At 45.2% G+C, this 27,200-nt stretch overlaps 1 protein-coding gene across 2 annotated transcripts in view; it reads right to left on the bottom strand.

Moving 5' to 3' along the window:
• Nucleotides 1-27,200, bottom strand: part of Dym (dymeclin) — a 265,401-nt gene that overhangs the window by 40,528 nt on the left and 197,673 nt on the right. For both annotated transcript variants that reach the window (XM_029546929.1, XM_021214259.2), the window contains 2 exons: nucleotides 18,632-18,814; nucleotides 2,220-2,333 (listed from right to left, as the gene is read on the bottom strand). In XM_029546929.1, the coding sequence (XP_029402789.1) occupies nucleotides 2,220-2,333; nucleotides 18,632-18,814 (297 nt within the window). The remainder of the gene's footprint in view (nucleotides 1-2,219; nucleotides 2,334-18,631; nucleotides 18,815-27,200) is intronic.

Here is a 27,200-nt window from a genome sequence, read left to right as displayed (position 1 = left end):
GCTGCACTGTCTGGGGTGGGGGTGGTGTCGCTAAACACTCTCCTTCCCTTTCCTTCTATGCAGTCAGGCAGTGACTGGAGCCTGTAGCCTTTCCCAGCGGGGCTCTGCAGGGCTTAGCCTTGGGCTGTGGCGATGAAGGGGGTACGTGGATACCCTCATCAGCACAGGAAACCCAGTGTCCAGGCTCCTGCTGAAGCCTTGCCAGCTGCTCCTGCACCCCACTTTGATGCTCCGGGCAAACCAGGTGACTGGTGGGGACAGCCTGGCAGCTTCTGTGGTTTCCTCTCACTGTGCTCCCTCAGGCTTTTGTGAGATTTTGAGCTTCTATATTAAATCAGTATCTACTGCAATCATGGGTTCTACTTCTCTGGGCAGGTTTGGTAGGGTAAACTGAAGCTACTCAAGTACACAGGACTTCCTGAGAGGCACTGAAGAGCTCTCCGTGAACTGCTGCACACGTCAGCATCTCTGGCTGCCACTGACAACCTCTGCCACCTACTGCAGACAGGAGCTGCAGTTTGGATGGTCTCCAAAGGCCGCACACTGAGGACCTCGTCTCCTGCTTGTGGGGCAGCTGTGCAAGTGGAAACACGGAGAGGGACTGGGTAGGTCTGCAGGTTATGAGGGGACACTGCAGCCCGTTTTTTCTTCTTCTGTTCCCTGGCTTTGAAGGAGGCACAGAACTTAGTTCTGTCATGAGCTTCTGTCATAACATGTTGTCTCCTGACTAGCACAAAGAAACAGAGCCAAGTGATCCACAGGATGAAATTAACAGATCTCAGTTAACTACTTCAAGCATTTTGTTACAGTAATGTAAAACTGACTAAAAGCTCTGTGTGAGTGTGTGCATGTGCGTGTGTGCGTGTGTATTTGTCCATCTGTCTGTTTGTCTCTGGAGAACAGCTTCCCCTCTTTTGCCCTCCAACACTCCAGCGACCTTGGTAGACCTGAGGGAGAGGAGCTTCTAGGCGAGGCAAGGATGTTGGCTCTCTTCTGTAGCCCGGGAGGCCGCAGAAGCACACTGGAGAGGAGGCTAGGGATGCCGAGCTGAAAATACCTTTCTCAGGTTTGTTTTCACGACACCATTGACCACTGGATGGGCAACAGTTCTGCTTAATGTCTACCCTAATTTCTTCCTCTTACAAGCTACATGTGCTTGCAGCAAAACGCCTTGCTTCTGGCCTACAGACATTACCATGTTTTCTGCTATCATAAACTGAGAAATGAATTATCTCCTTTGACATATAAAATATCCTCACCTTGAGACAGTGCTTCTCAACCTGGGGGCCATGACACTTTGGGAGGTGTGTGGTGTCAAAAGACCATTTCACAAGGCTCGCTTAAGACCATCGGAAAGCACAGAATTTACATTATAATTCATAACAGGGGTAAGATTACAGCTACAGGTAGCAACAAAAATCATCCTATGGTTGGGGTCACCCCAGCATGAGGAGCTGTGTTAGAGAGACGCAGCACAGGGACAGCTGAGAACCACTGCCCTAAGGGGCCAGGGCTGAGGCATGCCCTTTCAGCCCCTTCAGGAGTGCCTCTGCCACACAGGTGTACAGTATTTACTTCCCATGCAGCATTTCCCCCTTTCCCATGAAGTACTTTTCTTCCCATTACTGTATGAAGGCATACAGTAAGCAATGAAAGGACCACAAGCAAGGCCTTTGGACAGACTGCCTGGGCCCGACTCGGCTCAAGCACTTCCTAGTTGGAATGCTCTAGGGAAATGAATCTTTCCATGCTGGTCACTTCACCTGACGACTTCAGCTGTTAACAGCGGCTGCTCAAGTAGGGTATTGGGTGAGGCGGTACACTCAAAGGCTGAGGTCCCGACATGACACTGGGAGGCACTAACAAACACCGGGCACCACAGTATTGGCATCGCCATCACCGCTGCATTCCCATTAGCCTTTTGTGATGTCTGTATGATTCAATTTGTTTGACAGGATTAAGAATATACCTGGTGACTATGGGTTCTCACGGAGTGTGCAGGGCTTCCTGGTGGGGTGTGCAGCGATGGGAACGCGTATCTGACTACTCTAATGAACTGCGGGTTTGGTACCAGGATACAGCAGAGGGAATATTTAGCCTCTCAGACATGAGCACTGGTGAGCAATAGGAGTCTGAGTAATGCCTGCTGGATGCTGATATCTACGTGCTTTAAATGACCAACAGCCCAAGTGTCATGGATGATTCTTTAGCCGGCTTACCTTTAGTCTATCTTTGGGCAGCGCCACAACCCCTTGTTTAATGATTTCCAAGACCCTTTCCACTGACAGCTCAGCTCCGCCTTGTAGAAGTCTTGAGCTAAAGAAGGAGATCACCTGTAAAGAAAGAGCCATGTAAACAAAGATTTATTTTATGTGATTTGCCTGCATGTACGCATGTGCGTTACATGTATTCCTGGTGTCCACAGAGGTCAGAGAGGGCATCAGATATCCAGGAACTGGAGTTACACATGGTTGTCAGCCAGCAATGTGGGTGTTGGGAAGTGAACCCAGGCCCTCTGCATGAACAGCCAGCACTTTTAACCCCTGAGCCATCTTTCCTGCCCCGAAGTTATTATTTATCAATAAGGTTTTATAGTCCTCCTACCTCAGCCTCCCAAGTATCCAGGATTATAGGCATGACACCAAAGGCATACATTGAACCACAGAGTTGCTAGAAATGGATTTTTGGTGAAGCCCTTCTCACCCAAAGGCAAGCCTTTTTTCTTCCACTTTTATGGGACCTAGATTTCGCTTTATCTGACCTCCTAGCTGCTGGCCTCTCTACAGCTTAACAAGAAGGCCCAGAAGAGGGCATGTAGGAAAAGAACCTTAATGGCTAAAATGGTAACTGGGAACTATCTATGAGTTTAATTAATCTGCACCATTCTTAGCGCCAATCACCAGGGATAGCAATGGCAAGCTTCTGGCTGGTGACACCATATAGCCTGAACCATGCAGCAAAATGCTAACACAGCCCCAGTCCAGGACACTGGAAATTTCTAACTGGAAATTAAAGGTCCTGGGGTAGGGGGCTCATATGGGTGAAGTTCGTCTTGCAAGTACGAGGACCATAGTTTAGTTCCTGGGACTCACATAAGAAATCCGGAAGTAGTGTCCCATGCTTATAATCCCAATGACAGGAAAGCAGGGGCAAGAGGGTTACTGGCACTTGGTGGCCAGCCAGACCACTGTACCTGGTGAATTCCAGGTCACTGAGAGACTCTGTCTCAGGAAAAGAAAACAAAACAAAAACAAAGGAAGGAAGGAAAGTGCTGTGTTGTCCAAAGGATGGTGTAGAGGTCGCCCAGGTCTCCACACCTGTGCGCGTGCACAAAGAAACAGAAACATGCACACCAAAATCAACACAAGGCTGCTGCCAATGGAGGTGGAGGTGTAGCTAGTGTTAGAATGCTGGATAGCTTGTGTGAAGTCCTGGGTTTGAGCCCAAGTTCTGCAGAACCCATGCCGATCAAGCAGTTCAGCAAACCACAAAGAATGTCATAGGAGGTTCCCAGCAAAGTGCTATTACATCCAGTGTTACAGATCAGCAAGACTGTCAACCTCTCCACTCAGACATGTAAAAACGTAAACATTTGTTTCCAAAGGCTGAACAGCTGGCTGGTGAGATAGCTCAGCCGGTAGAGGCTCTTGCCATCATGCCAGATGACCTGAGTCCCATCTCTGAGACCCACACAGTGGAGAGAGAGAACCGGTTCCCTGAGTTGTCACCTGATCCCCATATATGTGCTTACCTCCCAAAATGTAAGAGAAGATTTTGTTTTTGTTTTTGTTTTTCGAGACAGGGTTTCTCTGTGTAGCCCTGGCTGTCCTGGAACTCACTTTGTAGACCAGGCTGGCCTGGAACGCAGAAATCTGCCTGCCTCTGCCTCCTGAGTGCTGGGATTAAAGGCGTGCGCCACCACGCCCAGCAAAAGATTTTAAAATGTTGAACTTCTCCCTTTTGTTTCCTATATGGCTTCTATTTTACATGTAAAATACGTAACACGGATTTTAAAAAAAATTTTCATGTTTTCTTTGAAATATTTCTCATAAGTACTTACTCTTGAAGAGTAGTGGCTTTAGTAGACAGTTACCACACTGTGCAAATGACACAGGAATAGTGCCACTCTGGGAGAAGACACTACTCTGGCCATCAGCAAGTGTGTAGCTCTCAGCGCAGGCAACGAGCGACCATAAGGCAGCCGGTGACTTTACAAACTGCTCATTTTGCCCACAACAGGTTGGCTTTTCATATGTGTTAAACACAATTTCAGGTTTTTTGGGGACTCTGGGATTAAAGCTCTGTTTACAGTGTCCAAAGCATGTGACGGGATTTTATTATACAGGGAACTAAGAGCTGATAACAGGCACATTACAAAGAGAAAACATGTTACCAAAGGCTTGTTAGAATCTTACTATAAAGTATACACAAGGGTTGGTGAGAGGGCTAGGCGAGTCAAGGGACTTGCTATCCAAGCCTGGTGATCTGAATTTGATCTCTAGTGTCATCTCAAAGTGTCAGGCATGTACACATACATATCTAACACACACAACAATAATAAATTAAAAAAAATTAAAAATGCAACAAAGATATACAAAATGGTTAAAAATGCACAAACATTGGCAGTGTCTTGTGATTTAGCCTCACAAATTAATTTAAAAAATAATTAAGTTCTTTAGCCAAAGACATTTAGAGAAGGGAAACGTATTGAAAATATTCTAAGAAGTAAAAAAAAAAAAACCCAATGAATTAGTTTATGACTAAAACTCAGAATGGACACCCGAGGCTTACAGGTTTTGAATATTTACTAAAGGCTGGGTGATGCTCAGAAGACCCTGAGTGACCTTCAAATACATCAGATCATCAGAAGCAGCCCTGAAGCCTCGTGAAATACCACCCTGGGCTTGGTCAGGGACCCTCTAACTGACGTCCCAGGTCTTCTGAGAGTCAACCAGAAGCTAGGACAGATGTTCTCAAACTATACTGACTAAATGTGACTACGAGGGCTGGTGAGATGGCTCAGTGGGTAAGAGCACCCGACTGCTCTTCTGAAGGTCCAGAGTTCAAATCCCAGCAACCACATGGTGGCTCACAACCATCCTTAACAAGATCTGACGCCCTCTTCTGGAGTGTCTGAAGACAGCTACAGTGTACTTACATATAATAAATAAATAAATCTTAAAAAAAAAAAATGTGACTACGAGTTGTAAAAAAAAAAAAAAATTTATACTTGTAATATGTTTTATTTATAAATTATGTAACACATTACATGCAGAATTAGCTAATAAGAGATTTCTTTTAAAAATTCTGTGGCATATGTTTTGCTTGCATGTACCACATGCCCAAGGAGGATAGAAGAAGGTATCAGATTCCTTGGAGCTGTAGCTGCAAGATGGTTATGAGCTACCAGTGCTGGGAACTGAACTCTGGCCCTCTGCAAGAGCAGCTGGACCTCCTAACCACTGAGCAATCCACTCAGCACAGCATAAAGTGAGGATAAGAAGGCACGCATGGGATGTTGAGATGTCTCCGTGGGTAAAGGTGCTCACTGCTAGGCCTGGTGATCTACTGGGAAACCTGTATTATGGAAGGCTCTCATCTTATTCATCTATCAATCCACTGATCCATCTCTGTATCTATCTATCTACTTATCTGTTTGTGTAGAGACGGGGTCTCTCTCTATAGTCCTGGCTGTCCTGAATTGATCGGTTGACTGATTTATAGCAGGATCTACTACATAGCCCTGGCTCTCCTGAGTGCTGGGGTTAAAGGCATGTGCTGCCACACCTGGGCGACTCATTGCCTAATCCAGAGCACCAAATAGACACCTTCCTAGTCAGGTGATGGACCCAGTTCTTGTGAGATTGCATGGGAGTCTCACTTCTACTTCACGAGGTGGCACCTGCTCTAGGAGAAGGAGATGACAATTTTGCACTGTCCTTTGTCACATGTGCTGATCTTACTGTATTTCTCTCAACTTGGGGGATAAATATGACAGCTTTCAAAGATTTCTCTAACTGAATCCAGATCCTAGAGGAACACAATTATTTTTTTCTTTCTTTCCTTTCTTCTTTTCCCTTTTGTTCTTTTCCTTCTTTATTTTCCTTCTTCTTCTTCTTCTTCTTCTTCTTCTTCTTCTTCTTCTTCTTCTTCTTCTTCTTCTTCTTCTTCTTCTTCTTCTTCTTCCTCTTCCTCTTCCTCTTCCTCTTCCTCTTCCTCTCCTCCTCCTCCTCCTCCTCCTCCTCCTCCTCCTTCTTTTGTAGTGGAATCCAGGTTTTGTGTAGTTTAATCAAGAGGTCTCCCACTGAGGGACATCTCTAGCCACTAGACCAGTCAAGCACAATGTGACACAGCATATGGGAGCCACAGGGGCAGGGACACACCTGAGGTTCTCCTTCCTTCCCTCAGACTACCCAGAGTTTTGCCCTTCACCTTGGCACACTATTAGAGCTGATATTATCAAGATACATGCTGTTTGTGTGTGGAGGCAAGAGCCATCCTCAATGGCTCTCCACCTTATTTTGAGACAGGGTCTTTCACTGAAGCTGGAAGTTGCTGTTTACAAGCTAGGCCAGCAAAGTCCATGGACTCTGCCACTCCCCAGGGCTGGGACTTTATGTGCGTACCACCATATCTGGATTTTACATGGATGCTAGGGAATCGAAGTCAGGTGCAACCCTGTGTAGTCTCCACTCTCCACTTGGGAACTCTTGCCTTCTTTTTGTAGAGCCAAGTTTTTGCTAAGTGTGGTCTCTCTGCTCAGGTAAGTTCCTGCAGGACTCCTATAGTGTATCTAACAGCAGCAGGCTTTCTCTGTTTGACCACACCTCCGTCATGTTTCTGGACTCTGTCCTCTCTGTGGAGTAGGTTCTAGGCTACCAAGATGTCGTCCCCATTGCATTAAAGTGTCATTCACTGTCTTAGGTACAGTTTCTGACAAGGAAACTTCTGTTACCATTTGTCTTCCTCTGTTCTCAAGGCTGAGTATACGATGCTGCTCTTTAACTGCATGTAAGTCGGTATTCTTTCTTTTCTTTACATTGTAAGATATTTAAAGAGCGTGTGGGTGTTCAACAGACCGACTCTGCCTGGAGTGCTCCCAGAGTCTTGGATCTGTGGCTTTGATGCCTTTTTGTTTCTCTTTTCTTCCTGACACACCCCAGTTACACAGATATTGGACTGTGTGATGTCACCTCACAGCTCTTGGATATTCCACTCTCATTTTTCACACCTTTCTTACTGTGTTCATTAGCATCATTCTTAGTGATCTGTCTTTAAAAGTCACATCTTCAGCCCCTTGGCTACACCCAGGCCTACTGATGAGCCCAGCATCGTGGTTCTCTGGAATAGCATTCTATTGGATATACAAGGGGAAATATCACTAGCGGTTTATACACACTGCCACCTACTCCACCAGGGCAGGAGCTGGCAAGCTTTTCTGTAAAGGACAAGGCAGAGAGTATCCTGAGCTCTGTGAGTCACAATGTAGGATCTCTCTTACATTCTTCTTCTTAAAACTGTAGATGATGATATCTATTCACAGGCTGTATAAGCCACACTTCAGTCTAGATTAGGGTGGGGTGTGTGTGTCATACTTTCTTGATAGTTGTCCTAGACATTTTAATGATTTTAATTTAATGATACTTAATAATTTTATAATCAACAATTGTTATAATTAATTATATTATATATAATTATAGTATAAATATACTATAACAAATATAATCTTATATATTATATATGATATATATCACATATAAAATATAACAATATAATTATCAATAATAATAATCAATTCATTTTAATGATAATAATGTGCTTGGCTGAGAGTTTTAACATCTGTATCATCACTGAGTCTATTCTACTTTTTCCTTATTTTTGGGGGGTGAGAATCTCACTGTGTTTGGTTGAGCCCTGGACACTGTGCGGAGAGCTGCAGAGACTGAGGTGGCCTTGATGGTAGGCCAGATTTGAGGATGATCTGTATCTCAGAGGGTAAGCTGGATGTGACCAGATGTGAGACTTTGGTTGCTATGGCTCCTTTCAGTGTACTGCACCACCCGATGGTAACGCGCCTACTGCACCATCCAATGGTAACGATCGATCCTTCTTTTAGGCCCTGCAGGCTTCTGACAGCACCACCTGCTCCCTCCCTGTCTGCTTTTGGTTACCCGTGTATGTGCTGTTGATCCTCTCGGCAGCGGATAGCTGTCGCTTATGACTTAGGCTAGGCTGGTGGCAGAAAGCAGTTGCACTGGCCCTGCTGTTGTAAGACTATGTGTTTTAGGAGGTTGTATGCCTAGGGTCCGGTGTGATATTTTTGCCCTGTTTTCATTTCCCCTTTTCATGGCAGCCAAATAACCCTAGGGTTAGTTTTGTGATGGACAGATGGCTCTAATAGTATTTTTAAAGGCTAACGCAGTTTCTTGACACTTTCTCCCAAATAGGTGTTTTCTTCCATTTTTCTTACTAACCAAGCGTCCTAATGGCACAAGGTGTTTTGCATGTTATCTCAGGCTATTCTTATCCTCAGGCAAAACTTTAAAGCCACACTTGGCTTCTGTTCATTCACTTGCACAGCAGTGGTTTGGTCCTTCTGTGCTGTGCCACATGGACCCAGCCCTGGCATCTCACCTTAATTTAGAGAATAGTGGGAGGGCTTGTCTATTCTTTCTGGGGATCCAGGCATCCTGCTTGCCCTGTGACCTCAGCTCCCTGATATATAAAAACAAAACACACAAACCAACCAACCCATCCCACCCCAAACAACAGCAAACTTCCTATACTTTGGCATTGCTGAGTAGAAAATGTTCAACGTCTAGGCAGAAACCCCTATCATGAAATTTATTTTTTAGTAGTAAATATATTGAGGTATAGTTTATCATATGATAGAAGGTCTCCACTCATTTTAATTAAGCAGAGAGGGTTCTGACAAAGGAGTAGCTATTACCCGGCCTTATCTGTCTTCTCCCGTTCCTTCCCAAACAACTCTCCCTCACATCACCTCACCCCTGTTCTCAGCCTGAGCATTCTGTCCAGACGTCAACAGGGCTCTCTATGCCCTATGCCCTTCTTCCAAGTCTTGCTTCAAATGCATCTCCTCAGAGAGGCTTCCTAACCACTTTCTATGAATCTCAAGCTCCAACCTCCATTCCAGTTTGCTCCTGTTCCCCTTTCCTCCTTGTGGTGGTGGAACAGGAATGGTCACTACAGACTCAAGTGTTTGTAGTGTCATTGTGAGTGGCACTATTAGGAGGTGTGGCCTTGTTAGAGAAAGTGCGTCACTGTGGAGGTGGGACTTAGAGGTCTCCTATGCTCAAGCTCCTCCTAGTGTGAAAAACAAAACAAAACAAGACATCCAGTCTCCTCCTGGCTGCCTGTGGATCAAGATGCAGAACTCCTTCAGCATCATGTCTGCCCACATGTTGTCATGTTTCCCACAGTGGTAATGGACTGAAGTTCAGAGGAAATTAACTGTAAGCCAGTCCCAATTAAATGTTGTCCTTTATAAGAGTTGCCTTGGTCATGGTGTCTCTCCACAGCAGTGAAACCCCAATTAAGACACTGTTCTTCCCCCCTTAAACAACTGGATAGATACTGACACAATTTACTGCGGTTGGAAAAACTGAAGAGAAGAAAGTCCTGTGTTCACTCTTTGGAGAAGATAAACGTTTATGATTCGATCAACTGAGTATTTGTGGTCCTGTCAAAGCTGAATGCACTGGTCTGGAGTGCAGAGTGCAGCAAGGTGGCCAGGACCAGACACAATGGAGGCCGTAACCTCGCCACGCAGACTTTAGCATGGCCCTTCAGGCATTTCCTGCCTTGGCTACTTAGGAAGCAACTCAAGTCTTCATTGTATTAGTGTCCCAACTGCTTGATTCTGTTCCTTAATCCAGTCAGATGACACTGCCTTCTGTTCTGGACAGAAAGATCATATTCAGTGGGATACACATCTGGGCATCTGAAAAGTACATCCACTTCCTTTAGCAGACATTAGAGGAGATCAATGATTATCCATTCTCACCTGAGCTCCTCAGCCATTACGGAGTCTTACTGAGAAATACCAGTTCTCAACTCCATCAGCTAAAGCTAACAGCAGACTCCTCCTGTCCTCCAGCCCTTTACAACAGCCAAGGTTGGCTGAGCCTGGCTCCGCATTCAGGGAGGAGAGGTACAGTACAAAAGAGTAAAGAGAGGGATGCACTGGTACACTTATGGGGTCCTCCTCGCTACGCATCAGCCCTGAGTGTGCTGGACTCCCAGTGTACTCAGCACTGTTTCTGATTACAGCATCTAACAGAGCTGTTGGACTATTGGAAACCTTACTCATGGTGAGCCTTTCTTAGGTTTCTCTGAGGAAATGTTGAAGATGTGGGATTTAGGGTGACAAGAGCTGGATTCAAGTGAAAGGGTGATTCCACACCAGCCGTGTCCCCTTTCTCCAAGGACTGTCTCCCTCCAGGGGATGGAGAAGGAGCCAGTGAGATCAGCATCGAACATCATTAACAAGGCTGTTCAGGTGGATTCAGAGTGCTCTGATAGGAATTTGATTTTGTGAACTGAAAAGCTGTATGCTGCTGTATCAGTCACTGCACAGTTGCTGAATGCAGGTAAAGAGCCATCCATGGAATGGCTCACCCTGACAACAGGCAAGCAAGCACTGCACACGGCCCAATGCGCACCCTGCTTGTTTCCACACATGTGTTCTGCAGCAAGGCCACTACTCGTCCTCCCTCTGTTCGGCATCTTTTCCGAAATGCACTGAGTGAGGAATGGTTAGAGTTTAAATCTGTAGATGGCTAGAATATGTCCTTACAAAGGATAAAGTCCCTCAGGGTCTTGTCTTCTTCCTTTTTGGCACATAGCCCAGCTTGGCCTGGAACTTGTGATCCTCTACCTCAGGCTCCTAAATGCTGGGATCATAGGCTCGAGCAACCAGGACTAGCTTGCAGAGACATTCTCTTTCCACACTACTACGATACATATGGATGAGACTCTGTAGGGCATGAGCTTGAAGATCAGGGGAAACAGTAAGAGCTTTAGGTTGTGTGTATTGTTATCTCATATGGTTCTAGGGAATAGAGAGGCATAGCAAGGAGAAGCAGAGCGAGGCCTGGGGAGCAGGTGGGGCCTTATCGTTAGAGCATCTGACCCTGAGATCTGGCTCTATCATTTCTTCACTGTATGTCTGTGAGCAAAGGGATCTTTCTAAACTTGTTCCATTATCTGTAAATCAAGGATTAAATTGAATACACCTCAGAGGTTTATTGTGTAATGAAGATTAAGACACACAAATGCTATGCAAACGTGCAATAAGAGCAAAGATGAAGACAAGGAGAAAAGAAGCAAAGAGCTTCCAAACGAAAGCATCCAAAATTGTGTTACTCAGAAAGACCTCTCATCAGCACATCTGGGACCACAAGGGGTTTCTGGCTCTGGGTTAGCGTCTGTCAGAAACACAGAAACCTTGGCCATCACAATGGAAAGTACTGGGGATGAAGCAGTACTGGCCCCAAGAGACTGCAGGTACACACAATCATCTGTCCATTGTATGTGTTGAAGAGACCACCTGAGAAGGAAGGGGGGAATGAAAGGAGAGGTGAGGGAGGAAGAGGATGCGAAGGTATGTGTGCTGGCTAACTTGATGTCAACTTGACACAAGCTAGAGTTGTGTGAAAGGAGGGACCTCGACTGAGAGGGTGCCAATGTAAGACCCAGCTGTAGGGCAGTCTCTTAGTGATGGATGATGGAGAGCACGGCCTACTGTGGGTGGTCTTGGGTTCCTTTAAGAAAGCGAGTTGAGCAGGCCATGAGGAGCAAGTCAGTAAGCAGCACCCCTCCATGGCTTCTACATCAGTTCCTCACTCCAGGTTCTTCTCCTATTTGAGTTCCTGTCCTGACTTCCTTTGATGATGCACAGTAATATGGAAGTGTAAGCCAAATAAACCCTTTCCTCTCCAGTTTGCTTTGGTCATGGTGTTTCATTGAAGCAACAGTAACCCCTAATTAGGACAGAATGGAGAAGGGACAGTCTCACGGGCAGTCACATGGAATAAGATGACACAGAGGTAGAGACCCAGGACTGGCAATGTTTAATCATCTATTAAACATTTTTAGAATACAAAGATCTGGACAGCCAGGCGTGGTGGCGCACGCCTTTAATCCCAGCACTCGGGAGGCATAGGCAGGCAGATTTCTGAGATCGAGACCAGCCTGGTCTACAAAGTAAGTTCCAAGACAGACAGCCAGGGGGCTACACAGAGAAACCCTGTCTCGAACCCCCCCCCCCCAAAAAAAAAAAAAAAAAGATCTGGACAAACTTGGGAAACAAAGACAGTCTTCTACCTTGGAGCTTGATACACTTACAAACAAACAGAAGGTAGGGCTACTTCACCACTGGAATGTCTATTCTGAGGTGATGCTTGTAGGCATGATCCAAGTCCCAAGCGTAAAGGGCCACGTTGGTAATAGACTGATTTAAAAGGAGAAAGGGACAGAAGCACAGGACACCAACAGCACAGCCACAGAGGACTGTCTTGGGCACCCTCTGTACATGCAGGTAGGCCTTGAACTTGACATCCTCCTGCCCCAAGCTCTGGAGAAGCTGTGATAACAGTTGGCCCCGTTGAGAATCCTTGCGGTAGCTTCACAGATAATTGTCCCCTCACTGACAGCTTTAATGCGAGAGAATCAGATCAGTAAGTGTAGATGGAGCAGTCATCCAGCTTAGAAAATATGTGCCCGGGCTGGTGAGATGGCTCAGTGGGTAAGAGCACCCGACTGCTCTTCCGAAGGTCCGGAGTTCAAATCCCAGCAACCACATGGTGGCTCACAACCATCCGTAACAAGATCTGACGCCCTCTTCTGGAGTGTCTGAAGTCAGCTACAGTGTACTTACATATAATAAATAAATAAATCTTTAAAAAAAAAAAAAAAAAAAAAAAAGAAAATATGTGCCCAAGAGACACGAGCATTCTCTGGCACTTTAAGCTTCTGGGTCCCTACAAAGGACATACTCGGTCATGAGATCTCTACAAAGGACATACTAGGTCATGAGATCTCTTACTTTAAACATCCCAAACTATTGCTTCTCACTAGGTATTTATAGTTCTTCCCGGTGCAGACTCAGCTTGCCAATCAAATGTCATCTTATCATACCTTTGTATTGGAGTGGGGTTGCTTGGTGACACAGCCGATATTCCACCTTCATTAGCTTTCCAGGGAACTGAGCTAGAAACAGTTTAACAGAGTCTAATGCACATTGAGAAAGGGTTTTGTTAGCCCTTTAACTCAAGAGCATCATGATTCTTAAATGTAAGTGCTTCATGCTCCCCAAAAGGGTACAAACAAGAACCAGAAATGAATCTGTCAAATGAAGCTGCTTTCTGAGCAAGAGCAGCTTCCAGCCAGCAGTATAGTCCTTGACTTAGGAGCAGTTTGCACAGGGGGGTCGGGGTGGGTGGATGGTGGAGCACCTGGGGTCAGGGTGAGGATCAGAGCTGGGGCTGCATCTGCCATTCCTGTCTGTACTCTTTCCTTATACCAGAGCACACACTTAACATAAAATCTTAAATTATAAACCACAGTCTACAGTTTTCAAAAATCACCTTATTTCAGAAGGCAGGGACAATTTGAGATAGGTATCCCTTGGGTAATAATTTGTTTCATGATTTCATTAATACTAATAGCTATCAATTTTTAAAGTAGTTTATGAGGAAGAGAGATGGCTCAGTGGTTATAGTGGCTCCCAACCAACCAACTGTATCTCCAGTCCCAAGAGATGTGATTTGCTCTTCTGGCCCCCTTTGACACTGCATGCATATGGTACATATACACACATGTAGGCAAACCACCTAGATACATTACAAAACAGGAGTTTATGAAAATTAAATCCACAGTTAAGGAGAATTTGGAGTCAGAAAAAATACTTTTGTGCTCCCAACTGAGGATTGAGATCAAACCCAAGTTTTTCTGCATGCTAAACAAACATTGCCTGCCAATGGGCTGTCCCCTCTGCTCTCTAGAAAAGGTGTATTTAAGATATGACTTGGAGGTTCTCAAGTATGCAAATACCAATAAGTCTATGTGGGACACTAGCTTATAATAGTGAGGATATAAAGAACTGCCTAAAATGTCAGGCTCAGCAGAAGAAATATACATGCACAATGGGGCTGCATCATGGCTGCGGTGGTGGCAACCATGAGAACACCTGCTGCTGGGGTGCACACCCACATGGTGCAGACACGAGTTTAGGAGGAGGAAGAGGAAGGAGGAGGAGTTAGAGGAAGAGAAGGAGGAAAAAGAAAAGGAGAAGCAGCTCCATATTTTGCTCTAGTCGAAAACTTGAGGGCTAAAGGATGCACTAATTTAAACTGCTGGCAAAGGGTTGTTTTCTCTCCTCTTCCCGCCTCTAGGGTCTCTTAGTGTTTTTGAGGCTGGTCTTGAACTCATGATACTTGTGCTTCAGCCTCCTGAATGCTGGGATCACGTTTGTACCACTACATTAGGAAACAAAATGGTATTTCTCCCTCCCTCCCTCCCTCCCTCCCTTTGATTTGATTTCTCTTTATCAACAGCCGTTTGCAGGGCAGACCCATGTCTAGTCTGCAGCAGCAGTTTCCACTGGAGCCGCAGCAGTTGTTATGCCTGTCCAGTGAAGAGTCTGGAATCCCTACTCCTACCCCAAGTGGGATCAACCACCTTCTAACTCAGCCCTTGGACCCTGCAGACAGGGTTACAGAGCCCTGGTGGGTGCCTGCCAGTTCTCACCTGGGAACAATGATTAGTGAGAGAAGGAAGGTTTCAAGGTCCTGATGAGAGAAGGCTCTCAAGAACAAGAGCTTCCTAGAGAAACAGCAGGGGAGAAGTGATCTCCCCTAGATGCAACATCAATGAATATGCATCCTTAGTGTAAGAGTGACCAATGACAAGCGAGGTGCATGAAGCCATGATATTTCCCAAGCAAAGGATCAAGAGACCTGGCAACCCCAGAGAAATAGAAGAACAAAACATTTTGAGGCCACAAAGATGGCTCAGTGGGCATGGATCTGAGTTTAGAGACTCAGAAGACAAACAATGCTGGGCACAGCAGTGCAAGTGTGCAAGCCCAGTGAGAGGCAGGAGAAGCACTGTAAAGTTGTGGGCTGGGTAGCCTGTGATGCTCAGTGGGGAAAAAAGAAAGCTGAACCAACACTTGAGGTGTTGACCATGGCACACACGTACCTGTTGTCATAAATACACATGCACACAAACATACACATACAAAAGACAAAAATTTTTACACATCAGAAATTAAAATAATTTTAAAAATTATAATCTCAAAATATCTAGAAAAGAAAACTGAGTGGTCTCAACATAAAGAAATGACTCACATTGGAGAATATTTGACCACTATACATATAGTCCTCTCCCGCTGTTTTCATGTGTGTGTTTGTGTGTGTGGACACACGTGAACACATGTCTGTAAGGCTTTAGGCTGTTATGGGAAATCAAGCTTGATCGCTGCCCCTTTTCTATTGCTGTGAGAAGATACCGTGGCCAAGCTAAAGTGTTTAATTGGAGTCTTATGGTTTCAGTTGATTAAAACCCATGGTCTTCATGGTAGGGAAGGCACTGGAGCAGTGGCTGATAGCTCACCTTTTGAGACATGACTGTGGGTGCAGAGGAAGGGGCGGGGTAGGTAGAAAGAATGTCACTGGGAGGATGTTAAATCTTTTGAAAACTTAAAGTCTGTCCCTAGTGTCCCTAATGGCCTTCAACAAGGCCACACCTCCTCATACTTCCCCAACAGTTCTACCAATTGGGGACCAAGTGTTCAAATATTTGATCCATCAGAGGCATTCTTATTCAAACCACCTCGTTTTCACTTATTTGCTGAGGTAGGCTATCTGAATCAAACCCAGAGCTCATCAATATGTCTAATCTCTCTGGCCACCTTACTTTAGAGAATTTCCTCTTTGACATCCAAGACTGGAATTTCAGATGGGCTTCTATGCCTGCCTGGCATTTACATGGGTTCTAGGGATCCAAATGCCAGCTGTCACTCTTGCACGGCACTCGCTGTAACCAGTGAGCCATATTCTCAGCCTGCATATGCATATATTGAAACACCACTCTATTCTACAGTACATTACGCATTCAGTAATGTACTGTAGTGCTCTCAGAGTAGTGCTCTCAGAGAACTACTGTAGTACACATGCTCTCCCCACGGCAGAGAAAGGCAGTCAGAGAGCACAGGAAGCAGCCAGAGCGAAGAAGAACAGAGAAGGAATTCCCACAAGGCCATGCCAGCTGCTCAGGAGCATCAGCACAGAGTCGGGGCAGCAGGCAGCAGGAGCCGAAGGGGAGATGGAACAGAATGCTTGCTGCTTGGTGCTTCTGACATTCTGAGAGGAGTGCCTGCTTCCGTCAGGAAGCCTGGAGCTGTGTTAGTAACCACACATTTGCACAGTCACAGACAAAGGTTCAAATCTGCAGCATAACTGCAGTATGAACAGGGGACAGATAACCCAAGAGAAAACCGACAGGAGCTTTGAGTAGTCCTGGCTCTCTATGTAGCCCTGGAGCTCACTGTAGACCATGCTGGCTTCAAACTTAGAGATCTGTCAGTCTCTGCCTCCCCAGCGCTGGGGATTAAAGCTCTGCGCCATCACACCCAGCCTGGCAAAAGGTAGAGCTACAGGAAACAGGAAATCCAAATGTTAAACCAAAGAGACTTGCCTATGCTCATTAGCAATCAAGGAATTACAAGGTGAAATTATAATGCCATCCATTACAGGAGGGGTGAAACTAGGTGCAGAGCCACAGACTTGAAATGGCAGCACCCTGGCAAACCCTGTGGTGATGCGTGTGCTACACATCACCCGGCAACGCCACCAGGGTCGGGTGCTGAGCTTGGGTCCAGCTAGTGGGCCATCCTAAGGTGTGTAAATGTCAGGAGGTGGGCCGGGCCTGGAAGGCTGAGCCTGGTCCTCGGTTCTCTCTACTCTCAGCTTCCTGTTCACCATGCGGCTCGGTCTCCTCCTCTACAGGTTCTGCTGTTAGCTCATCAGTGAGGTTGAGGACTAAGGCCTGGAATCTTACAGAGTGTGAGCTGAAAGACAGCTTACTTCTTTTATGGTTCTCTCAGGCATCTTCATCATAGTGACAGAAAGGTAAGCAATAAATACAGACCCTGCAGAGGAATTATCAATCCATGCTTGTAGGACAAGTTAACTATTAAATGTTTTCCTAAAGATACTCTGAATCATACTAGCTACTTAAATATTTATGGACCCCAGTGAATTGGAAATCACTGATACAGCAATAAAAAACCCGGCAACATCGTTCTGGGAGAGGACAGGAGGTAGAAGTTCGGACACATAAAAATGTTTAGGCATGCTAGAAAAAGTGAAATAGCGATGAAAAGCCATATGTGTACTATAAAAATGGAGAATATTAAAATGTTAACTCTCAAAGTGACAAACACTTAAGTGTCCTATACTATAGGTCACCTGTGGACACATATAACAATACACAGATATAGAAATCATACCATATTTCTAGAAAGCTATTTGGCAGCCTGTACTGATCGTGAAAATACAGATACCCTCTTACAGTGTGAATCAGTAAAGTTCCAGTTTTAAAAGTACACCAGAAGATAAGCTAGGCATGGTAGTGTACAACTGTGATCCAGACTTAAGAGGTGGATGGAGACAGACAATAAATGAAAGTCTCCATCATGCAGGGCATTAGAGCCACCCTGCCTCGAATAACAAGCAAACAAAAAGAACCCCAAATTATAATCTGAAACGTGAAATTATTTATAAACTGCTCATTAGTTACAAATTGATAAGAAACACTGGAAACAATGAAAGTGTACAATAATGTAATAATGGTTAAATATATTTTAGGACATCTACAATATAGGCCTGAAAGGTATGGAAATTAGAGATATTTGCCAAGCAGTGATGCACATGCCTTTAATCCCAGCACTTGGGAGGCAGAGGCAGAGAGGCAGAGGGGCAGAGGCAGAAAGATCTTTGTGAGTTTGAGGCCATGGCCAGCTTGGTCTACAGTGCTAGTTCAAGACAACCTGAAAAACCCTGTCTTGGAAAACCAAGATATTCCAAGAGTTGACCATGTCATAGAAAAATCTTAATGAGATAAATGTCCAGTAAGACAGAAATATAGTATTGTATTAGAGAAACCATAAACTTTGTTATTAAGTGTGGATATTTAACACCCACACACATACACCCACACACACCCCCACACACCCCCAGAGAGAGAGAGAGAGAGAGAGAGAGAGAGAGAGAGAGAGAGAGAATATACAACTGAGCAAAACATATGATCAGATAGAATACAGCTGTTAGTGCAAGGCAAGTGTAAATACGGTCCATGCCCAAAGAGAGTCACTGTTGGTGGACAGTTCTTACCAGTCTGCTAGACTGAATGTTCTCACTTTCATCACTTAAAAAGAAATCATGATTTGTGTGGTGCCCATACCTACAAATCCCAGCGCTTCAGAGGATGGGGCAAGAGGATGATGAGTCTAGTTTGAGTCTGAAGACAACTTGGGCGACGTAGTGGCTTACGTCATAAATAAGTAACAAGAGAACAGAGACTAGCGGCCTCTGCGCACACTCACCAGGTCAATGTTTTGCATTATGTCTTGGAATGAGGGATGAGTTCGGAATTGCTCAAAGAGGTCCCGTTTGTAAAGCAAGGCGTACACCAAGTTTGGATTGTGGTGAAGAGAATTTGTCAGGCAGGAGTTGATGATCTCCAGCATCATCCGAATCACTTCTTCAATGACACTGAGGTCCTGTGCCTTGTGAAGAAAGGAAATCCCAACAAGCAGTCAGTGTTTTGGTCCCCACCACAGAAATAACCGAAATGCAAGGGACAGTGACAATTTCAAAAGCACTGGAAAGATTACACAGGTATGCCCTTCGAGATTTTAAGGAGAATTGTAGAGTTAAGTCCATCTGTTACTAAGGGATGGAAGTTAAAATGGTATTAACTTAGTCTGGGATAACTGGGATTTCATATACTAAATTAGATAGTAGCCAATACAGAGGAAAACTTGTGGCCCATTTAGCTCCCACTTGCAGATCCTTACTGGTATTCTCTGTCTAAATCACTAGACTGCCACAACATAGCCAGTCCTGAAGTCTTACCCACTACAAGAAAAGTGCCCACGTCAGGACACGCCCCAGTGGTCTGCACCACCATCTCAACAAGGTATTAACAGATACATTAGCCTGTGTTTTTGTCACTGTCTCCTCAGTTCATAGCTGTGATGGCTCATCCCTGTCGTCAGTTTGACTGGCTATGTCTTTGAAGGAGTTCCCAGAGAGGTTCAAGCCAGGTTTACTCCTGAATGTGGGTGGCAGCATCCTATGGGCTGGGGCTGGAGACTGAGTAAAGAGGGGAACTGAGAAAGATGGGCGGAGTCTCAGCATTCTTTGCTTCCCAGCTGAGGCTCCAATGGGACAGGTCACCTTGTGCTCTGCCACCCTGCTTTCCCACATGAAGGACTGTGTTCCTCTGAGCTGTGAGCCAAGCTCTTCTTTCCCTAGACTGATTTCTTCTTTAAGGGTTGGGGGTTGCTCAGGAATTTGTGATAAGGACAGTTAACTGGACTCTGTGAAATGACTACAAGGCAGCAACTCAAAGTAAGCATCTAGAAAGGCTTTTGCTGAGCCATCTGCCTAGTTCTTCCCAGCAGGGAGTGTGAGTGAGTGAGTGTGTGTGCGCGTACTGTGCCTGTGCTGCCTTCCCTGAAGCTCTCCAGCGCTGTAACCACCAACTGCTGACCTCCCAGGCCCCATGGCCTCTTCCCAGGTCCCAAGGTCAGCACCTCATCGGTCAATCTGTTCCATCCCCAAACTGCTCATTCTGTTTGGGGCTCATCAAGAAACACTGACCTCAGTTTTGGCCATAGCTATGTATTTCAAATGCCTTCATTTTATAAGCATCTATTAGTTTATGCTTTCAGAGCAAAGTGGGAGATCAACTTCCAGCTTCGTAAATTACAACATTTGTCAGAATGTCCACTTAGCTGCCTTCTTAGAGGAGGAATGTGTTTCAGGATTTTCTGAGGTCATTTTAGAGAAACCTAACCTGATAGTTAATTACTTCAGGAGCATGCCAAGATGCCAAATTTCATTCTAATGAATATTTTACACATCAATTTAGTTAAGTGTAAGTCCTGACAGATTAAATGCACATTCCCAAGATTAACTATGTGCCGATAGCTTAGTTTAGTTTATTCCCAATGTTTAAGCAATTTCCCCAAACAACCAGGACTTGCTCATTTAATCTCAAGCTAAGACACCAGTCAGGGAAGTGTAAAGTGGAACCTTTAATGCTTCAAAATCAATAAGCATGCCCCGCATTAGCTTTTTTTATGGACTAGGTTTCAGGTAGCCCAGGCTGGCCTTGAATTTACTGTATCACGAGGCTGGTTTTGCCTCTCTGCTTCCTCCTCTCAGATGCTGAGCCTACAGGCACGCATCTCTATGCCAGGTGTATCAGTGGTTGGTTACCGTGCCTCCGTCTGGCAAAAGGATTTTTCAGAGTTATGCTAACTTTCTCACATTTAAAGGAGTTACTAGGTATTCTATTTAACTTTTCTGCTGCTGTTTCTCTGGTAAGTAGCCAGCTCTTTTTTTCCGTGCTGACAGGGTATCTCTATCACAGTCTTGGCTGGCCTGAGACTTTCAGAGAGCCACTTGCCTCTGCCTACCAAATGCTAGGGTGAAAGGAATATACCACCATGCCTGGCTCTCTGGTAAATTCTAATGCTATCCTTTAATGTATGACTACATTACTACAGTTTAGCTGCAGATATATAAATTAAATGGCAAGAAAATACAGTTTCTATCATTTAGATTAACTAGAAATACAGTTGGGGGAACAAAGGAAGGACATTTTACATGATGTCATATTATACTGGAATGTAAGATGGTTTGGGTATTTTAATGTTATAAATTGATTACGAAACAAAAATGAGAAATTATATGTAATTTAGAAGTTCAAGCTTAGAACAAATCATAGACTACAATAACTTCCTACCAATATCTCTTTCACCGTGTAACATTGCAAATAATGTACATCCTTAACATTTCAATATAAAGTTGACTCTACAACCTACAGAGCATGCATTAAGGTCAGCTGAGATTCTAATGAGTGCACCAAGTCCATCCTATTGGACGCAGGGTGCGCAGCTTCAGCAGCTCCAAGGTTACACCAGCTGGATGCCAGTTACTGTTACTCCCATAGGTTCTCTCTGACTCCCGACTGAGGTCGCCTTCAAGTCAGCACCTACATGGGTCGGTTTTAATTATGTCCCTAAAATTGTACCAAGAATTTTCATATGCATTATTTTATTCAATCTGGTAATTGTTTAGCACAGTCACGAGTTAGGTGGCCTACTGTGTGATCCTAAGGTGTGCTCTGAAGTTTCCGGGCAGCAAGGCTGCTGGCCCCTGCCATACTGCTAGCCAGCCAGCCAGCCAGCCAGCCAGCCAGCCAGCCAGCCAGCCAGCCTGCCAGCCTGCCTGCCTCCCTCCCTCCTTCCCTCCCGTTCATCCCAGGGATCAATCAGTCTATTCTTGAATACACCACACACACTTTTGGCAACTAGTTCATTTCCATTTTAAGTGGCAACAGTTCTTTGCTCACCACTTTAATTATCCTTTAAGAAACAGCCGGAATTCCTCCTGTGTTGTTTCCTAGAAACTCTCCATGGGTCTGTGCATCCCCACTGGAGGATCAACTGCAGCTTCCAGGCACCAAGCAGATAATCAGGGTAAATTACATGCCAGGGGAATTCAAATTTGCTAAAGACAAGATTATCAAACTTTTGCTTAATTCTAATTTCCAAGAAACACTATTCCACTAAATACACTCTAATCTGAATCACCAAGTCTCCACTCTGACTGGATTCTGAGGCAGGTACCCATAATATTTGACAGGAAAAAAAAAAATCAATAAAATTCACTTTGTTTCATTTCTAAAAAAGCATTATTAGGCAATAATTACTACTTGGAAAAGGATAAAAAAGAAAACCCTAGCATAAATTAATCGGAGTACTTCCTTTAATGACAGTACTATCCACATCCCAGGATTTACTTTAGATCTCAGCTCTTATTTAATTATGCTAGTCCTTGCTACTCAGTTTTTAAAACCTGGTCTGGGTGCTGAATTCCAGGCCCAGAGTGTGCTAAGTGGGAGTTGCTGACCCTGAGCTGACCTCTCAGCTCCTAGTAGGTATTTTTTTCCATGAAGCTCTGTTTCAGTAGCATTAAAAACAACAACAACAACAACAAACTTTTTCATTAGATATTTTCTTTAGTTACATTTCAAATGTTATCCCCTTTCCCAGTTTCTCTTCCAAAAACTTTCTATCCCCTCCCCCTCCCCCTGCACACCAACCCACCCATTCCCACCTCCCTGTCCAGATACTTCCCTACACTGGGGTATTGAGCCTTCACAGAACCAAGGGCCTCTCCTCCCATTGATGTCTGACAAGGCCATCCTCTGCTACATATGCCATGGGTGCCTCCATGTGTATTCTTTGGTTGGTGGTTTAGTCCCATGGAGCTCTGGGGTTACTGGTTGGTTCATAATGTTGTTCCTCCTATGGGGCTGTAAACCTCTTCAGCTCCTTTGGTCCTTTCTCTAGCTCCTTCATTGGGTACCCTGTGCTCAGTGGCTCTCATTGGCTGAGAGCATCCACCTCTGTATCTGTCAGGCACTGGCAGAGCCTCGCAGGAGACAGCTATATCAGGCTCTTGTCAGCAAGCACTTGTTGACATCCACAATATTGTCTGTGTTTGGTGACTGTATGGGATGGATCCCCAGGTGGGGCAGTCTCTGGATGGCCATTCCTTTAGTCTCTGCTCCACACTCTGTCTCTATAATTCCTCTCATAGGTATTTTGTTCCCCCTTCTAAGAAGGACTGAAGCATCCACACTTTGGTCTTCTTTCTTCTTGAGCTTCATGTGGTCTGTGAATTGTACCTTGGGTATTCTGAGCTTCTGGGCTAATATCCAACTATCAGTGAGTACAAACCATGTGTGTTCTTTTGTGACTGAGTTACCTCACTCAGGATATTTTCTAGTTCCATCCATTTGCCTAAGAATGTCATGAAGTCATTGTTTTTAACAGCGGAGTAGCCTTTGTAAAGCCCTTAACACTGCACCATAGGGTGCAGAGGGGATCCCAGGGGAAGCAACTGCTTTCCAAGTGGGAACTTGTATACTTTGAAGTAAACAACAACAACCACAACCACAACCACCACAACAATGACAACCATAACAACGACACATTGTTTTTCTTTAGCTATTACTACTGTGGTGGTTTGTATATGCTCTGCCCAGGGACTGGCACTATTAGGAGGTGTGGCCCTGCTCCAGTAGGTGTGTCTCTGTGGGTGTGGGTGTGGGCTCATCCTAGCTGCCTGAAAGTCAGTCTTCTACTAGCAGCCTTCAGATGAAGATGCAAAGCTCTCAGCTCCTCCTGCACCATGCCTGCCTGGTTGCTGCCATGTTCCCGCCTTGATGATAATGGACTGGACCTCTGAACCTGTAAGCCAGCCCCAATTAAATGTTGATCTTATAAGAGCTGCCTTGGTCGTGGTGTCTGTTCACAGCAGTAAAACCCTAAGACAACTATTAAATGAGAAAAATAAAAAGCCAAAGAACACAGAAATAATATTTCTTAGTCTTTTTCTTTCTTTCTCCAAGACAGGGTTTCTCTGTGCAGTCCTGGCTGGCCTGGAACTCAGTCTCTGTAGATGAAGCCTCAAACTCCACAGAGTGCTGGGATTTAGCTATTTGACTGGCCCTGCCACCTCAGATGGTAGCAAACAGCATCTCGAGCAAGAGCAGCTGAGAGAATCGAAGGAACTGGTTAGATTTTTTAAAGATATTACTTTTATAAAGCCTATTGTATTACAGAGTGTAAATCAATTTTCTGTACAGTATTCCCTGAAGAACCAGTTACAATGTAATGAAAGCACAGGGCTCCAGAGAGAGCTCAGTGGTTAAGAGCACTTGAGGCTCTCAGAGAGGACTAGGTTCAGTTCTGATCATCCACATGGGGGCTCACCATCACCTACAACCCAGTTCTAAGGATCTGCTATCTGCTTCTAACTTGTGGGGATGTCAGACATGCATTCAGGCAAACTGTCACCCACATTTAAAACAAAATTTTAAAATAAAATAATGAAAGGAATTTGGGGGCTCATTTAAAACTAAGAAAGATCGTCAGGTGTGCTTGCACATGCTTTTAATCCCAGAATTTGGGAGGCTGAGGCAGGAGGATCTCTGTGAGTTCCAGGCCAGCCTGGTCTACATACTGCATAGTGAGTTCCAGGCTAGCCATGTTCCAGACCCTATCTCAGGAAAACAAACTTAACATAATATAAACACTAAGGGTAGAGGAAGGAAGATTTCAGCTAGGCTAGTCTAAGCTACAGGGGAAATCCCTGTTTCAAAACCAGAAGCCCACATGATGGCTCCTGGCTAGAGCAACCAAGTACTGAGAACAAACCCATGTGCCTTCCTCATCCACAACCTGCTCTTTTCAGGATACACAGTTTGCATGGCAGGAATGGAGCCCAGACCAAGTCAGCAAGCCAAGGTGTGCGCGCACACATGTGCCTGCGAGCATGCGCGCACAGTTCAGCGTAGAAACAAGGCTCTTGGGCGATCAGTCCCAGTCTCGGCCTTCATGTAGGGATGAGAGTCCAATAGCTCTGTGTTAAGTAATAATTCAACATTGATGGTTCAGTTGGCAGTTGTGGGAATATTTTACCCAGTTAACAACACTCAGAGCCGCCTCTCATTTTAAAAACTTCTTTTTCCTTTTAAGAGGGAATTTATACAGTTTCAAATCATTTATTTTTAGTTTCCTTAAGAGAAGCATATGTATCTTGTTTGTATTAGTTTTGGGGGGATTCCAAGAAAGTTGTCTAAATTTCCTGCATTTTCAGCAGAAAATAAAACCTTCAACAAAATTAATGGGACTTTGCCAAAGGCCGGGAGGGGGAGGAAATGCATAGGCACGGCTCCCGGCCTTCAAAGGCAATCTTTTGGTGATAGACTTGTTATCTTTATGTTGTTAATTCACTGGCACACACACTGAAAAGCTTTGTGACCATGTTATTTCTAGCCAGAACTGGATCTCTCCCAAAACATCCAGCTTGTGATAGAAAGAACTGGCTTTATATTACACACAGATCACAGCCCAAGAATAAATCCTGGAACCAATGGAGACAATAGGTGACTTTAATGAGTCGGGGAGGCAGGTGGGGTGGAAGCAGAGCTCTGATGTGCCTCTCTTGGGTGGGAATGTGAGACCCATACTCTTCCTCACCCTTCTGTGGACAGTATGAATATCACCCACAGGCCTCGCCTAGAACCCTGGGACAAGTGATCTACATCACACTGTAGCTCTGGCCCTGGTGGCACCGAGGTAAGATAACTGTGGCCACTAGGGGACATTGGTTAACTTCAGTTTCCCACAACTGGAAACTGGACAGACAATTCACAAAGGAAGGAATGTCCCGACAGAAGAGCAGCTCTGCGGCTGATGGAGGCTGATGGGGGGGAGGGGCTGGAGGCAGGGGAAGGTTCTCAGCCTGGGCAGCGTCGCCCCAGCGGATGCCTGCAGTGCCTTCCCTGCCCTCGGTGCCATTCAGAGCAGAGCAGGCCACCTTCCCCAGGCTTCTGCTGGCAGCTGCAACAGCGCCTGTGCCAGAGCCTGACAACGTAAGTGCTCACCTTCAGAGTCTGCACTCAGCTTTAAATTCTTCTGAAAAAAACACCCTTCTACACTCGATAAAAAGTAAAATCTTGAGTAAATCCTGGTAAAACAACACTCTGGGAAAGATGTGCCTTGCCCACAAAGAAAGCAATGAACCTAGCAGTGAAGCCCCCCACCCCGCCTGCTCTTCATGCTTTGACTCCCTGAGTGTCTGTCTTCCCATTTGGTGAGCCCAGAGCCGCAGTGTCAATCTCCTCAGCTCGGGAACTTCTACTGAGTCAACTATGTTAGTCATCTGCAAAATAACTACTCACGGCTACGTCTCCATAAAAAGTGGAAAAATTACTCCACAAATTTTATTAGCTACCAAAAATATGATTAACATAAAAATATCTTCAGTGACCTTGAACAGATACAATTAAAAAGTTGCTTCTGATTCCTTTACCATGTTGAATAGTCACTGGTAGCTCTGAGGACAGAAACACAGAGATCTATGAGTGACCGGCACAGGCCTGAGAGTCAGACAATTATCCTCGGAGTCGGTGACGCTGACGCTGAACACAACAGCACCCGAGCGAGGGAGGNGGGGGGGGGGGGTCTGTAACCCTATAGGAGGGACAACAATATGAACTAACCAGCACCCCCAAGAGCTCGTGTCTCTAGCTACATATGTAGCAGAGGATGGCCTAGTTGGCCATCAATGGGAGGAGAGGCCCTTGATATTGCAAAGATTCTATGCCCCAGTATAGGGGAATGCCAGGGCCAGGATGCAGGAGTGGGTGGGTTGGGGAGCAGGGGGGAGGTGGGAGGTTATAGGGGATTTTCAGGAGAGGAAACTAGGAAAGGGGATAGCATTTGACATGTAAATGAAGAAAACATCTAATATACAACATTTAAAAAAAAAAGAAGAGGAAGCAGGGCTCTGACACTTGCACCATAGCAACACGCTGGGCAGAGCTACTCCAGGGCAGAAAGGCAGAGGAGAAAGGCAGGCCAGGACGGGAGCACTCACCACAGGAGAAAAGTGAGAAACATTAGCGATTTCTAAGTCTCCCTTTCCTGCTAGAGGGAAGGGCACTGGATCTGGCCCGAGAAGCAATCAAGTGGAAAAACAAAACCACCACAGACCATAAAGGATGGATTTCTAATCTGCTTTTCCAACAAAAGATTTCTAGAATGTAAAGACTTAAAATGTAAAATGAAGTTAAAATGTCCTTTCCCCTATTTAAAATTTTATTTACATATGAGCAGTTGCGTCTCATGCACCACACCTGTGCCTGTGCCTCAGGAACACAGAGGAGGGCGCTCCACCTCTGGCACAGGGGTGATGGGAACTGAACCAGGTGGGGCCTCTGGAAGGGCAGCCAGCTGAGCCGTCAAGTCAATCCAAATGTAAGGAAAATTGAAAAGGAATAGAAAGAGAGAGAGAGAGGGAGAG

The sequence above is a fragment of the Mus pahari genome, chromosome 15 (genome assembly GCF_900095145.1).
Source record: "Mus pahari chromosome 15, PAHARI_EIJ_v1.1, whole genome shotgun sequence".
Taxonomy (NCBI): Eukaryota; Metazoa; Chordata; class Mammalia; order Rodentia; family Muridae; genus Mus; species Mus pahari.
The sequence above is the reverse complement of the archived record's forward strand: the minus strand, read 5'-3'. Positions and strand labels throughout refer to the sequence as shown.